The sequence below is a fragment of the Tachypleus tridentatus genome, chromosome 13, assembly GCF_004210375.1.
Source record: "Tachypleus tridentatus isolate NWPU-2018 chromosome 13, ASM421037v1, whole genome shotgun sequence".
NCBI lineage: Eukaryota > Metazoa > Arthropoda > Merostomata > Xiphosura > Limulidae > Tachypleus > Tachypleus tridentatus.
Genome location: NC_134837.1, coordinates 133397282 through 133414840, shown reverse-complemented (window position 1 = coordinate 133414840; position 17559 = coordinate 133397282). Strand labels below are relative to the sequence as shown.

At 35.7% G+C, this 17559-nt stretch overlaps 1 protein-coding gene across 3 annotated transcripts in view; it reads right to left on the bottom strand.

The window, feature by feature from the left end:
- LOC143240800 (metabotropic glycine receptor-like) overlaps nucleotides 1–17559 on the bottom strand; it is an 88661-nt gene that overhangs the window by 20146 nt on the left and 50956 nt on the right. For all 3 annotated transcript variants that reach the window (XM_076483878.1, XM_076483880.1, XM_076483879.1), the window contains exons 5-8: nucleotides 14089–14157; nucleotides 9509–9618; nucleotides 6759–6994; nucleotides 1479–1620 (exon numbers count right to left, since the gene is read on the bottom strand). In XM_076483878.1, coding sequence (XP_076339993.1) covers nucleotides 1479–1620; nucleotides 6759–6994; nucleotides 9509–9618; nucleotides 14089–14157 — 557 coding nt within the window. The remainder of the gene's footprint in view (nucleotides 1–1478; nucleotides 1621–6758; nucleotides 6995–9508; nucleotides 9619–14088; nucleotides 14158–17559) is intronic.

Sequence of the window (17559 nt, the reverse complement as noted above, 5' to 3'; positions counted from 1 at the left end):
ATTAGTCACATGACGTCGAGAACATAATGTGTAGGTTCAGTAACTGTCTTTAGTCACATAACGTCGAAAACATAATATATAAGTGTAGCAAGAAAAGATACCCAGTATATTTTCGAATATTTGTCGGCAAAAAGTTCTCCAATTCCGTCTTGGATAAGATTGTTGCTCACGTCGATTTTAATTCCACGTGACCAGACTAGTTCCTTTTCACCCATTGGATCTTCTCAGGTATAAAGAATGCAGTGTTGTGCTACCAGCTCTTCTTTCTCACTTTTACCAGGGCCCCGCATGGCCAAGCGTGTTAAGGCGTGCGACTCGTAATCTGAGGATCGCGGGTTCGCATCCCGGTCGCACCAAACATGCTCGCCTTTTCAGCCGTGGGGACGTTATTATGTGACGGTCAATCTCACTATTCGTTGGCAAAAGAGTAGCCCAAGAGTTGGCGGTGGGTGGTGATGACTAGCTGCCTTCCCTCTAGTCTTACACTGCTAAATTAGGGACGGCTAGCACAGATAGCCCTCGAGTAGCTTTGTGCGAAATTCCAAAACAAACAAACAAACAAACAAACACTTTTACCATACTGTAGTATTCTATAGTAAAACAATTTGCACGATTAATTAGCCGAACTTGAGCTGACCCTTCATAGTAATCAGAGAAGGTTAGTACCGTTGAACATAATGTGTAGGTGCAGTAAGTGTCTTTAGTCACATTACATCGAAAACATAACGTGTATATGTAGTGAGTGTCTTTAATAACATTACGTCGGGAACATAATGTGCAGGTGCAGTAAGTGTCTTTAGTAACATAACGTCGAGAGCACTACGTGTAGGTGTAGTCTTTAGTCACATTAGATTGAGAAGACAATAATTTGTAGGCGTAAGTGTTTTTACTCACATATATGTTGAAAACGCAATAATGTGCGTTTTTTCCGCATCTTTAAACAGCACAAATTAAAACAACACACATTAAAACGATAGAAATTAAAACATCGATAATCATAACTCAAATCTCACGCGCTTTATATCTTGGTATGTGGTTGATTTGTAATAATACTGGTTTAAGCCTTCAGCAAACAAATGATTCGAACGCTACCTGCACAGAAATAAGAAGGAAATGATTACTTATTAACAGATATATTCTCAAACGTATCCACAATTTTAGAAAACAATAAATTGGTACTGTTAAGGAAAGATATAAGACAAGTTCAATTAACTATACAATCTGTAATATTTTGCTAAGAAACATTCCAAATATTAATTTTACAAGCGTACAATTTTGTTTGTACCACCAGAGGGTGAAATAAGATAATAAACTGAGTGGATGTAACGAATAAAATATTAATTTGGATCTAAAAAAACACAAAAACTTATTGACTAAACGTCTATTATTGGAAATAATTTTTTGTGTTAAATGACATCGAGAGAGAATGTTTTGGATTAAAGTTCTAATTTTATCAAAATTAAAACAACTTTGATTACCTGATTGCGTGTATTACGAAAGAGACAATCACTTCGATATAGATGGCAGCACAAAGTACAGTTTTCTCTCTAAAATAATCCGTTTTAGCGTTCCTGATGCGATAGGTTAAATAGATGCCAAAACACATGAAGCCAAGCTCACCTATCGGAAGAAACATATTAAACATGTCAAGCTAAACTCACGTATCGAAAGCAAATACGTTAAAGTCATGATGGTGAGCTCGTTTGTCAGGAAAAAATAGTATTTTTATGTTTACATAAATATCATATTGGTAAATTACAGAGGTTAATTCGTCTAATCGCTTTAATTGAGGAGTTTTTAAACACTTGAACATTTCAGGTTCCTCAATAAAATGCACGATTTTAATAAATAATGACGTTTTACTTCACACTAGGTTAAGAAATAATGGCATTCTAAGAAACAAGATGGGACAGTCTAACCTAAAGGTAATGAAATGGAGAGAATGCAATGTTAGTTGCCCAGTTGTACCTTTTGGTCGACTTAATTATATCATCGTTTCTGTTAAGGAATACCAATAATCTGTATCAGCTGTCATCTCCAAGTTGTGTGAGCTAGCACATATTGGTCACAAAACCACCAGTTTCACGTCATATCCAAGTTGTGTAAGCTAGCACCTATTGTTCACAAAACCACCAGTTTCACGTCATCTCCGAGTTGTGTAAACTAGCACTTATTGGTCACAAAACTACCAGTTTCACGTTATACTGAAGTTGCGTGAGCTAGCACTCATTGGTCACAAAACCACCAGTTTCACGTAAACTGAAGTTGTGTGAGCTAGCATCTATTGGTCAAGAAATCACCAGTTTCACGTCATCTTGAAATTATTTATTTTTCGTCTCGTAGAAAACGTTGGTTTACTGGCTGCTATATTCTAGTATTTTAATTGAAACACAATCCTTAGTTTATACGTCAAACGATTTTGAAAATTTTCCGAAGTAATTTTTACTTTAGACTAAAACTATTAAATAATTATTCATATTTTTTTCTTCATATATATGTACAACCAACTTTAATGTTAAAGCCTTAAATGCGGAAATATGACGAAGCAATGAAACCAATAGAGTTAATATCAGTGACATGATTACTCTATACACACACAATACCTAAAGAAAATAATAATTGATTACTCCACACACACACATAATACTTACTCTTCCTTCTTACTGAATTTCCCTTTGTTCTGCGAAAATAACAATCATTAATAACACACACAATACCTAGAATATTTTTAATGAGATCAGTTTGATTACAATAAAATTTCTATACACACACAATAGAAAATAACAATCCTTGATTACTCCACACATGCACATACCTAAAGAAAATATCAATCATTGATAATTCCACATACACAAATAATACGTAAAGAAAATAACAATCCTTGATTTCTCCACACACGCACACACAAAATACCTAAAGAAAATATTAATCATTAATAACTTCACATACACACACACAATACCTAAAGAAAATATTAATCATTAATAACTACACACATACACACACAATACCTAAAGAAAATAACAATCCTTCACTACCCCATACACTTGCAATACCTAAAAAAATAACAATCCTTGATTTCTCCACACACGCACACACAAAACCTAAAGAAAATATCAATTATTGATAACTCCACACACACACAAAATACCTAAAGAAAATATTAATCATTAATAACTTCACATACACACACAATACCTAAAGAAAATAACAATCCTTCACTACCCCACACACTTGCAATACCTAAAAAAATAACAATCCTTGATTACTCCACACATGCACACACAAAACCTAAAGAAAATATCAATCATTGATAACTCCACACACACACACAATACCTAAAGAAAATATCAATCATTGATAACTCCACACACACACACAATACCTAAAGAAAACATGAATCATTGATAACACCAAACACACACACACACACAATACCTAAAGAAAATAAGAATCATTGATTACTTCACACACACAACGCCTAAAAATATCAATCGTTGATAACTCCACACACACAATACCTAAAGAAAATAACAATCCTTCATTACCCTACACACTTGCAATACCTAAAAAATAACAATCCTTGATTACTCCACACACACACACAAGACGTAAAGAAAATAACAATCCTTGATAACAACACACACAATACCTAAAGAAAATAACAATCATTGATTACTCCACACACACACACAATACCTTAAGAAAATATCAATCACTGATAACTCCACACATGGACAATACCTAAAGAAAATAAAAATCTTTGATTACTCCACACATGGGCCTGGCATGGCCAAGCGCGTAAGGCGTGCGACTCGTAATCTGAGGGTCGCGGGTTCGCGCCCGCGTCGCGCTAAACATGCTCGCCCTCCCAGCCGTGGGGGTGTATAATGTGACGGTCAATCCCACTATTCGTTGGTAAAAGAGTAGCCCAAGAGTTGGCGGTGGGTGGTGATGACTAGCTGCCTTCCCTCTAGTCTTACACTGCTAAATTAGGGACGGCTAGCACAGATAGCCCTCGAGTAGCTTTGTGCGAAATTCCAAAACAAACAAACAATACTCCACACATACAATACATAAAGAAAATAACAACCCTTGATAACTCCACATACAATACCTAAAGAAAATAACAATCATTAATTACTCCACACACACAATACCTTAAGAAACTATCAATCATTGATAACTCCTCACACATGCAATACCCAACCTAAAGAAAACAACAATCCTTGATAACTCTATACACACACAATACCTACAGAAAATAACAATCCTTGATAACTCTATACACACGCAATACCTACAGAAAATAACAATCCTTGATAACTCTATACACACACAATAGCTACAGAAAACAACAATCCTTGATAACTCTATACACACACAATAGCTACAGAAAACAACAATCCTTGATAACTCTATACACACACAATACCTACAGAAAATAACAATCCTTGATAACTCTATACACACGCAATACCTACAGAAAATAACAATCCTTGATAACTCTATACACACACAATAGCTACAGAAAACAACAATCCTTGATAACTCTATACACACACAATAGCTACAGAAAATAACAATCCTTGATAACTCTATACACACACAATACTTACAGAATATAACAATCCTTGATAACTTAACACACAATACCTACAGAAAATAACAATCCTTGATAACTCTATACACACACAATACCTACAGAAAATAACAATCCTTGATAACTCTATACACACACAATACCTACAGAAAATAACAATCCTTGATAACTCAACACACACAATACCTACAGAAAATAACAATCCTTGATAACTCAACACACACAATACCTACAGAAAATAACAATCCTTGATAACTCAACACACAATACCTACAGAAAATAACAATCCTTGATAACTCAACACACACAATACCTACAGAAAATAACAATCCTTGATAACTCAACACACACAATACCTACAGAAAATAACAATCCTTGATAACTCAACACACACAATACCTACAGAAAATAACAATCCTTGATAACTCAACACACAATACCTAAACGGAATAAAAATTCTTGCAACTCCAAACACTCATACACACACGATACTTAAGAAGAATGGCACTGCTGGTTAGCTTCACATATATTACTGTTCTAAAAAGGTAATTCAGCAGTAAGAGCATAAATAAAAATATAAACAAAGATTAAATAGTGTTGAACAAATATACGACTTTATTGATTTTAACAACATATAAAGGATTAATACATATATGACTTTTAATGTGGAAGACAGTTTGTATTTTGAGGAATTGAAGAGATAGAAAATAATACATACACTCAGAGATAAACAGACAGACAAGAAGACATATACACACTCAGAAGCAGAGGTAGACAGACAGACAATTAGAACAATGCCATGATTACAAATGGTTAAAGACAAACTATATAACTTATTTAATTATGTCATATTTTTTCCATTTGCTTTAATTAATAAGAAAATTATAAAATTCTTCGTTTAGTCCATTCCTATACAATTTTAGTATAAACACGTGTTTCTGAAAAACATTAATATTGTTTTCCAATTATTTGTATGGCATTGTTGTTCTCTAGTAGGTAGAATATATTTTGTTCACGGGGAATAAATATTGTTACAACTTTGCACTGTGTCGAAATAGGTAGTTGAATGTATTGTTGTCGCTGGTTGAGTGGATAATATCTAGATGTTACAGCCTTTGTTGTATAAGAATGACCATTTGGACTGTAATAGATATATCGTTGATAATCTGATGACGAGTAGATGAGTAACTATCCGGCATCCATGCAATTATGCACACTGTTTTTTGTTTTGTTTTTTTGCAAATAATGGTTTTTCGCTTTGCGTCACGTGTAAAATATGTTTAGTTCTTAGCTCACGACTCGGTCTTTTAGCAAAATTAAGTTTAATTCACAATTTTCCTGCTCTATTCTCCCGTTGTTAAGCCTACCCATCCGATACTTGCGCAGAAGCCAATTTAACCAATTGGTTAAGAACAAGATTTGATCATCTTTTTCCACCTCTGAAATAAATAAATAGAGACGAAAATGTTTTCAGAATAATTGTTAATTTAATGAAAATTTTCTGACCTTTACATTTCAACAGAGCTTAACTCGAATGGATGACATTATTTAACTTGAAATCTATTCAAATGTAAATTAAGCTTCTGAATGGTTTAAGGACACATCGTAGAAATATCATATTTACATAATAAAACAAAGCAGTGCAATTCGTTTGAAATAACCCTATAGCAGAGATCGCGCTTATCACAAAATCCTTTCAACAGTGCTAAGCCTTCTCCGATCTTAAGATAGAGTTTGGCGTACTGAGCCAAGCATACTTGAAGAGTATTTTGTGTTTTCTTATAGCAAAGCCACGTCGGGCTATTTGCTGAGCCCACCGAGAGGAATCGAACCACTGATTTTAGCGTTGTAAATCCGTAGACTTACCGCTGGACTAGCGGGGGCTACTTGGAGAGAGAGACTTTGTTAGGTTTCATTTTGTCACCGTTGGTTGCAAGTGCAAATAAGATTGGTTATTCAGTCCCTAGTGACGCTCATACTAATTTATATGGCAAACGTTATAACGAAAACAAGAAGAAAAAAAATATATGTTTAGGACAGCCATACATTGACAAGTGGAATACATTGAATGGTGGAATACACGTATCTAGAAAAAAAATATTTTCAAAATAAGCGAATTTCAAATGAATCTGCTTCAATAACCAATTCGACTTGCCTAGCTCAGTAACGTAATCCCACCAGAGTGCTCTGCAAGTGAAAAAGATGAGTCCTTCCACAGTCTTGCCTTTCTCCAGAACGTTGAGACCTTCGGCGGTGCTGTCTACCACAACAGCTGTCCAAGCCGACATGTAGCCTACAACAACCAGAACAATTCCCAGCAGGTATTTAAACAAGTCTCGATTCCTTACACAAATTCGGTAAGCTTTCCGGGTCTGAAACTCTGCCAAGATCCTAAGGAATTGAAAAATGTTAGTTAAGAAATATATTCAACTATTTTCATTATCGAAGTACTTTGTTAATCATACTAATTATAAAATACATAGGAAAACATCATTTGTGAAGCGTATCAAAAACAACATATTTGGTGAAACGTACTGAGAAACAACGCACCCTTTGGGTGAGTTGATTAACGAAAACCTATTTAACTGTAACATAATACGCAGTTAATGATGATTTTATTACTGATTACTAAAACAGCTTGTAGATAAAGTATTGTGCACATAAATATTTTTAACAAGTTATGATAATTAACGAAAAATGTTTCTTCGTGTTACTTACGTAAGTGTAAGGGTTAAAATCAGCAACAGAAAGCTAGGGGTTTGTTAGAATAATGGTCTACATAGAAACATAAAAGGCAGACACGAAACTAAAACCAATAACATAACTCTAGAAGGTTGTTAGAAATGATTGTCTACATAGAAACATTGCTGACGCGAAGCCTAATATTTCACATATAAGTAGAGTAAAGGGACTGAACACTGGAAGAATCACAAACTTGTAATGACAAATACACTATTTACATTGAAGAAACGAGTTTGTTTGTTTAAAAGTTTCTCAAAAAATTACACTAGAACTTTCTGTGCATAATTTTGAGTTGAGGAACTAGAGGAAAGCTAATCAACAGTACCCACCGTCAAATCTCAGACCACTCTAGTCTGCTAGTATTTGGTTTTGTGTCTTGTGTTTATAGCAAAGTTACCAAGAGTAATCTCGAACTGTTGACCAAAGGAAAGGCGACTAGTCAACAGTACCATACCATTCACCATCCAAACTAATGATTTGACTATCTCACTTATAACACATCCACAGCTTAAAATTCTGGAAAGATATTTTGCAGTTTACATGGATCTCAAGCCGACTCACCAATGTGTCGGAAACAGCACACGAACCATACACCCTTAGATCAGAGTCGAAGTACGTTAGTCACGATTTATCCAGAAACACAATCCTGAGTTCTTTGAAAAGTAACCACCAGAATGAAATAGCATATAAAAAAGTGAAAGATGGTAACGGACCTGTTATGGTGTAGATATGTGCTGCAGGAGAGAGAAGAACACTGTCAGAAAGAACGAAACGTTTAACAACATCCTGGATTGGTTAGATAAGTACAACGCAGCGGACGACGTTTAAATAATTCTGTGTTTGGAGTTTTGCAACATAATGGTTTAAAACATAATGTTCTTTTGAAAAAAAGAGATGTATGGAGGAAAGTGAAAAAGTTGGCGATACAGAAAATACAGTCAACGAATCAGAAGATACAGTCTACGAATCAGAAGATACAGTCAACAAATCAGAAGATACAGTCTGCGAATCAGAAGATACAGTCTACAAATCAGAAGATACAGTCTACAAATCAGAAAATACAGTCAACAAATCAGAAGATACAGCCTACGAATCCTGTAACAATCCAATTATAACTTTGTAGCGCCATTTTAAAAGTAATGGTGTGTAAAAGAATATCATTAACCTTGGAAGATTGTACTGCAAACATTGAAAAGTAATACCAGTACACATTTTCAAAGAATCTGGTACCATTCATACATGCAGTCATATACAGGATGCCCGAAACGTCTGAAATCCTAGGCGGTTTGCAGTTTTTCTTAATTTCAGGTTTGTGATTGATTATGATGCTATCAAAGCAAGAGAATGACAAATTAATGTTGCTATTAGTCCCAACTTGTTTATTATTACAAAAACAGTATGCGGAACATGTTCTATAAAATTCGTTGAAGTGCCCATGGTTCCAACCTTTTAGAACACTCTGTATTCTAACACAAAATAATGTCCGTTAAAATACAGATAATCTAACATGTTATTATGTTCCAAAACAAATTTCTTGTACTTAATGTTGTTAATTTGAGTATAAATATATCATGTAAACTAAAACAACGTTTTTCTCTGCTTGTCATGAAAACGTGTTCTTTTATTCATCAGTTTAGTTTGGTTTGTTTTGAATTTTGCGCAAAGCTACTCGAGGGCTATTTGCGTTAGCCGTCCCTAACTTAGCAGTGTAAGACTAGAGGGAAGGCATCTAGTCATCACCAATCACCACCACCTCTTGAGCTACTCTTTTACAAACGAATAATGGGATTGACAATCACTTTATAACGCCCCCACGGCTGAATGGGAGAGTATGTTTGGTGTGACGGGATTCGAACCCGCGGCCCCCAGATTACGATTCAGTACCATAACCACCGGACCTCCTTATCCAACAGATTCAGACTTTTGATACATACTTTTCGATACATAATGCACACATACACATTTATATATATATACCATAAAACGTATTTATTTTGTGCTTATAAAATACTCCACGAGCATACAAAACATCCTACCAGGCGTCGCTTCTAAGCCATAAAATTTCCTAGTTCTCTTCAGTTCTATGTTATACCATCAGATTTCTTTAACTTGTCAGAGATAAAAAAGTAGAAGACAGAGATTAGATGAACATACAAAACTTACCTGTAGATCTTCAATAGAATCGTTCCATAAAACATGGCGAATCCCAGTTCTCTGAACCACGGCTCAGCAAGGCAGGTGGCCGAAGTAGGTTCAAAATAGCGTAGAACCATCTAGAAAATGTTAAATCAAATTTGAATACACTTTTCTGTGACGTGATGAGAAGTGACGCAATAAAATGTGATGAATTTGCATCTCCTAGCAACAACCTAATTTAGAATGCTAGATATCGATCGGCTCGTCCGAAGACGACACGTTATTACTGTCAAAACTCTTAACTAAAGCTTGTTTAATGAAGCTCAGGGATCAGGTTTTTAAATCATAGGACAAATCTGCGTAATTTCTCTCTATTTCACATCTTATCACGGACTTGAATTAAATCTGCAAATATCCTTAAGCTTCAAATTATCGACCTGTTTTTACACTATTCGTTATCGGTAGAGCCCACACACAATGCTGGCTAAAATCTTAAGGTCAATGAACATAAAGAAAAAAAATATGCAACTGTTGTTAGACTCGACCACTTATTTGAATAGAGCTTCGAAAGATGAAAATAAGAAAAAGGAAAAATAAAAAACAACTTTTTTTAGTATTTAATAGGGAAAATGTGAACACTATGAAATTAGCCTAAATACTAGCTGGTCAAAAGTTTAAGACCACACTGAAACGAAGCGTTAATCGGTAAACACGTAACGAAATTTAGTCATTTGTGTTCAAGCATTAGCGTTGCCAACATCTCCTATTCTCCTGTGTTACATTGGGTAAAAACGTGAAAAAGGATAAAACGTTGACAGTCCTGTGTTACATTGAGTAAAAACAAGGCAAAGGCTAAAACGTTGACAGAGTTTGAACGTGGCAGAATTGTCGAGCTGCAAAAGCAAGGTCTCTCTCAACGTGCCATCGCTGATAGATTGGGCGTAGCAAAACTGCTGTTGCAAATTTCTTAAAAGACCCTGACGGATACGGAACGAGAATTTCAAGTGGTCGGCCCAAGAAAATTTCGCCGGCGATGAGCAGGAAGATTCGACGGGTTGTCCGGCAAGACACCAGACGATCGTCGAACCAAATTAAGGCCCTTACGGACGCAGAATGCAGCTCAAGAACAATAAGACGGCATTTACGAGAGAAAGGCTTTAAAATCCGTAAACGTCCTCAAAGGCCACGCTTCCTTCCACACCACGAAACAGCTCGGTTAAACTTTGCTGAGAAGCACCAAACATGGGACGTAGAAAAGTGGTTTGGCTCTCTGATGAGAAAAAAATTTAACCTGGATGGTCTAGATGGCTTCCAACGTTACTGGCACGATAAGGATATTCCACCGAAAACATTTTCTACACGACACAGTGGAGGAAGTTCCATCATGATCTGAGGTGCTTTCTCCTTCCATGGAACAAGGAAGCTTCAGATTATACAGGGGTGTCAAACAGCGACTGGCTACACTGGCATGTTGGAGAGAGCATCCTTATTGACTGAAGGCCCTCGCAGGACAAAGGACTGTTTCATGGCAAATAACGTGATTCTTTTGGACCATCCAGCGTGTTCGCCCGAGCTGAACCCCATTGAAAATGTTTGGGGGTGAATGGAAAGGGAAGTCTATAGAAATGGACGTCAATTCCAAACAGTGTATGATCTTCGTGAAGCCATCTTCTCCGCTTGGAATAACATTCCAGCCAGCCTTCTGCAAATGCTTCTATCGATAATGCCAAAGTGAATGATTGAAGTTATTAGCAATGACGGCCGTAAAACTCACTACTGAGACCTCTTGTTGGGCATTTCCTACTCTGTTTAGGACTTCTTTTTGGTATGGTCTTAAACTTTTGACCAGCTATTATTTAGGCTAATTTCATAGTGTTCACATTTTCCCTATTAAATGTTAAAGAAGTTTTGTTTTCTTATTTTCATCTTTCAAAGCTCTACTCAAATAAGTGGTTGAGTCTAGCAACGCAAAATGCATATTTTTTCTTTATGTTCATTGGCCTTAAGATTTTGGCCAGCAGTGTATATAGCCTTATCGAGTTATTGTATTTTGTGTACAACAAACTCATGAAGAGCTGGATGTAGTCACTTAAGTTAGATACAGAGGACCCGCCAGTTAAAAAAAAAAAAAGTGGTATTAACTGCGATTTTAAAGATATTTTTTTGGATTTCCATGTGTGACTCATAAACCATTAGGTGCATTGTAACCATCAGAGTCATGTTTTGGTTTGGTTTGAATTTTGCGCAAAGCTACACGAAGGGCTATCTGCGCTAACCGTCGCTAATGTTGCAGTGTAAGACTAGAGAAAAGGCAGCTAGTCATCACCACCCACCGCCAACTCTTGAGCTACTCTTTTATCAACGAATAGTGGGACTCACAATCACATTATAACGACCCCACGGCTGAAATGGCGAGCATATTTGGTCTGACGAGGATTCGACCCCCCAAACCTCAGATTACGAGTCCATTGCCTTAACCACCTGGCCACGCCAAGCCCCAGAGTCATGAACTCAGAAGAAATAAGTGCATAAATAATTAACTTTGTGTGTATGTGTACAAAACTTAAACCCTCTTCTGTAATTCTAAAAGTAGCTATTGCTTTGTCCACTCCACTCCCACATCTTACGGATATCTCTGTTCCATTCCCTTCCCTTTCAGCACCCCCACACATCTGATGTTTTTTCACTTCTCACTAACACACTGCCTGTCCTTTCTTTATCCCCAAACATCTGTTCGTTTCGCTCTTCCTTCTCACTGATGCATTCCCTCTCTATATCCAAATAAATAGTTTTTTTTTTTTTAAATGTGGTTGATAAGTTCCCTCATCGGCAATTATAACGGTAGCGTTTTATTTATTTTGTGAGAGAAAGTTTATTATTCAACGAATAAGAATATGCAGGAAAGTATATACAGATGTACATTTACCAGGAGTTTTGACGTTGACAGCTTATGCCTTGTATTATATTTTCTACATTTTCGGTGTTTGCAGAAGATTTATTGAGAAACATATTAATATAAAAATGAGTTGTGATTTGACAAAATGTAATAATATAACAATTAGAAGTTAAATCGTTTCTTTTGTCTTTTTTAGAGTAAAATCAAAACCTTCATTTGCTGGTTTTCTGTCTTCTCTAAAACTCTATCAGTTTTTTGAACGTTTAGCAGAAGATTTTTGGTTGCTTGTTATGTATCACTAATCTGCATAATCTGTGCCCACCACGAATATCGGAACCCCGTTTTTAACATTATAAATCTTCCGGCTTCAGAGTTGTGTCCCTGCACGAGGAAGTCGTACTTCGGCCGTTTCTTAAGTTGTTTAAACATGTCGTGTACGTTCGCAACTACTCTTTGTTTAAATTATTCGAACTTTTTTCTAGGAAAGTTATGCTTCTGTAACCATTCTTGTTACTATCAAACCATCTTTAAAAACCTTGACAACAAACACTTTTCAGGGTTAAAATGATAAGCATGCTTGGTGTAACAATGATTCGAACCCGCGACACACAGAGTGCGAGTCGAATGTATTAACCACTTGGCCACTCCGGATCTTACTATGGGAGGAGTTTTTTTTTTTTTTTTTAAATAATTTTCTCGCGAAGTCTCACTATTTGTTTAAAACAGCTTAAAAGTTGGATGTTATTAAGTCGCTGCCTTTTCTCTAGTCTGTCGATATAAAATTAGTCCTTATGTCACTTTGTGAAAGAGACGAACTTTATAGGCTCAGCAAAGTTCCAGTTAGACCGTATTTCATATACACCTAGTTTGCTACACTTCACTGTCGAACTAAATGACATTTCGATCATGACTTTGTAATTATCGACAGAAAATAATGTACGCGAGCTCTTCTCGCGAACCAATTATGCACCAGAACAGTACAAATGGTCTCGTTGGCAGCGGCGTGTAACAAGTAAAGTTTGATTAAATTTCTTCTTGATGGAAATCTGTAATGAACCATTAAAGAATAATATAATCCACATTATTCTCACCGTTACTGCAGAAAATATTTTCAGTCAGTCCGTAGTTTTTCAGTCAGAGGCGTAACTAGCATAACACTGAAACATTCGAATTTTATGTTATATATCAAGCTATTCTTTCTCGCGATGAAACTTAGAAGAAAAAAGTGTCAGTGGTCAAAGTTTAAAGCCTTTTGTCGGCTGTATGGTTTGTAGATCACTTATGCGAAAAATATCATCACAATGCTTCGTTTCACATTCAAATTCCTAAATTTTGCTCAAGAGACCCCTTTGAAAACCCATAGCAGCAGGAGGGAGAGAACCCTTCCACTCCATCTTTCATTTAGACTTACGTCTAGCTCCAGCCCCCAGGAGTCTCTGTAACAGATTCCGTATACTAGATTAAGAAACATGTTGTACAGCTTCTCACTAATTCTACTGGTAACAACGAATAAATACAAATAAATGTTACGAATAAAACCTAACGTCATTTTTTTTAAAGATAAAATAGTGCACACATTTCTAAAACTCATTTACTTATAGAAGTGTGGACATTTTAAATGTGATATCTATCGTGACAAATAACTGTTTGGAGGAGAAAATACACCCTCACTAAAATAATGTTTGCTTCTACATGACCTCTAAAAACTCACCGTTTGATAAAGCAACACTGCACCCAACAGCAGAGTCTCCAACAGAATCCATAGGGAGCTGGATATCATCTGTAAAGAAGGAAACAAGAATACAAACTGTTGACATCAGCGCCATCTTGCTGTGGAAGCAGAGCAATCAAAGAGATTACATACCCTCGCCCCGTCGCTCCTTTTTGGGATTGGATGAGTTTATATTTATTTGTTTCTGAATTTCGCGCAAATCTACACGAGAGATATCTGCGCTAACCGTCTCTAATTTAGTAGTGTAAGGTCAGAGATAAGCCAGCTAGTCATCGCCACCCACCGCCAACTCTTGAGCTACTCCTTTACCAACGAATAGTTGGATTGACGGTAATAGTATAACGTCGCCACGACTGAAAAGGCGAGCATGTGTGGTGTGACGGGGATTTGAACTCACGACTCACAAATTGCGAGTCGAGTGCTCTAACCTCCAGGCCATACCACACCACCTAAAAGGATTGACATTTCAGATGAAAACCAAGGATGAATCGTGTAGGATCAACGGTAATAAAAGTGTTTGTTTTACCTTATGTAATTAGTCAGTATATATTAGTGTCCACTCGTAATGTGGACTTGAGTAATTCTATTCCTACAACTATAGTTCCAAAACTGTTCCAGAGGATTTTTCTAAGCTAAAAAAAAAAAACACAACGTAAATAATCTAAGTTAAACAGTCACTTTTCAATCTTTTAAACTTGACCAAGTCACATCCTAGTCGTCTAAATTTGATCTCTAGAAAGTGACATGGTCTAACTTATATGACTGTAATATGAATTGATACAAATTAGACCAACAATCTAGGTTAGACCAAGTCACTTTCTAGCTAACAAACTTAGAAAATGTAATTTTTCAGTAAGATACGTTATACTAAGTCACGTTCCAATAATCTAAATTAAACAAAGTATATTTTTCGGTCATCGCAATGAGACGAAGTTACTTTCTTGCCACCTAAGTTAGACCAAATATACTTTCCGGTCAGCTAGGTTAAACCGAGAAGATCTTGAAAGTTCGTTTTCTACACGCGTAACTCGCATTTTCTCACGTGATACCTGTACAGGTGAACCATCCGAGTTAATGTAGCACTTGTAATTTAAAGTAAAATTGTTACAAGGGGCTTGACTTGTACTATAAGCAGACATCTTCAACAACTTTTCATAGTTACTATCTAGATTTGTTTGTACCCAAACGCTGCAGAATAGTTTATCTGCGCTGCCTACTACACACACACGTCAATAAGGCTTCTCACCAAATTAGTGCTAGCAATATAAAGGTAAGATCCGGAGTAAACTGTTTTTGGGTGTGATAGAAGCAGTCATTTTCGAATGCCAATGAGAAGCATTCTTTAGCAAAATCTAAATTATTTTAACCAGAAATGGTGTTTTAAAATAATAACGAAAGAAATGTAGTATTTACTATTCTTAAAACTTTCTTTAAAATATTATTGCAAGTTCAATCATTTCACAACATTTGTTTGTTTTAGGCATAAAGCTAAACAAAGAGATATCTATGCTATGCTCTCCACGAGTATGAAAATCCGTTATTTTTTTAGCACTATGATCCGTCAGTCTTACCCCTGAGCCACTAGAGGGCATTTCAAAACATCATCAGGAAATATTATAAATTCCTAAATGTTACTTATTTAAAATTTTATATCTTCTTTCCTTTCAGAAATATATCATCAGTATAAAATATAACAACCAGTTCGATATCTGACATATCTCATCCTATCGGTGCCTTATGTGGTTAGTTAGGTTAGAGATCCCCAGTCAGCATCATCTACTAACATAGAAAAAAGTATTCAGCTTTGAATTTAATAACGAGGTTAACGCACTCACAGTTCAAATTGCGAAATGTATTTATTTGGATCGAGACGTTGTTCCTTGGACCTTTTGTCTGCAACCCAAGATGCTAACCTTCAGGCCACGCCTGGTCATTGCAAGAACTAACGAAGCATTAATCAACTAAGTTAAAGTGATTTAAGTTTCCATCCCTCAACTAATTAGTTGTTTCAACAAAGGTTGTTTTACTATTTAATACAGCATTTCTACATCCATGATGTCTGACAATTAATTGACCATTTGAGTTTAAATGCGATGAAATTGATTCTGTACCTTTTATACACAACCAGCCACGAAACACACATATTCCTCTAGAACAAGGTTATTCTTCTGTCGGTATAAGTCACGAACAAATATTGATATAAAGATGCTACCTAGATCTAACAACGAATTAATATTAATGACGACTGTCTGTATGCCGCTTTAATGTTATAAGCACTCACACCGCTGATCAATTGATCTCTCGAGTTACTTACAAAGAAACTCAATGATTCTACATTTTTAACATTCCATGAATGCGTCTGTTTTCTTGTAGCTACGGAGCAACTGTGTTTGTGTTTTGTAGGAAACCAACTATACCACCTGCTATGTTTCATGATAACAACTCAGAATCGTGAAGACGGAGAAAACAAATTATCCTGAAACAGTATGGCCTTTACATAATAAAAGAGCGGGTATTGTCAAAGCAACTGTATTCAAGAAAGTCGTTCAACCGTAACAATCTAAGATCCGTAGCTGCGTTTTCAAGTTTTGGAATTCAGTTTTAGCTTCTATTTGTCATGGCAAATTACTTCATCGCTTAGTGATAATAGCTCTGTTAAAAATTAATAAGTTGGCAACTGAATTAACTAATATAAATCAAATACTGTAAAAGGAACTATATGTCAGGATTTTAAAATAAATAGCATCAAACCACACTGATCATAAAACAAGGAAAAGAAAGTAATTAGATTCAGTATATACGACATCGTTTAAAAAAAAAACGCAGACAGACGAGTAAATAGTTAGCGCAAAAACAAAGAACTTCAAAATTAGATAATTATGAGTTGATACCAAGTTCGTTTGGTGTTTATTTGACGAGAAAACGCACAGCTTCTATTCGCTAACGAGCTTTAATTATACTGACAATGATAATAGGGTTAAAGTTGTGTTATATACGATAATATTTCTTGAATACCCATAATAGCAAGCCTAAACAATGTTAAGAAAGACAGCGTTATCGAGAAATTGTAGCAAATCTAAACAATATTAAAATACGTATTTTATTATTAAATCATTATCAGTGTCGGCCTTTGTTATGCTGAGGCCTTAAGTTATGCCAAGCTTGAGGTCTCGTTTCCATCAGCCACACAAAAAATTAGATTTAATTTTTTGAGGCCACCTTAGGGTGAGGTTTAAAGCCATAGTTTTTCTAGCTTAAAGCAAAAGTCTGTTATTATGATAAACTTAACCAATATTATTGTCTTTATTATCAGTTTAACCAATATTAAAATGCATATTGTGTTGTCACTCTTTACTTATGTACTACAATAACATGTAATTAATTTAAATAAAAGCAAACGTTTCACAAGTATTACATCAGGTTCTCTCTTATAACTAGTAATGCTTTAGA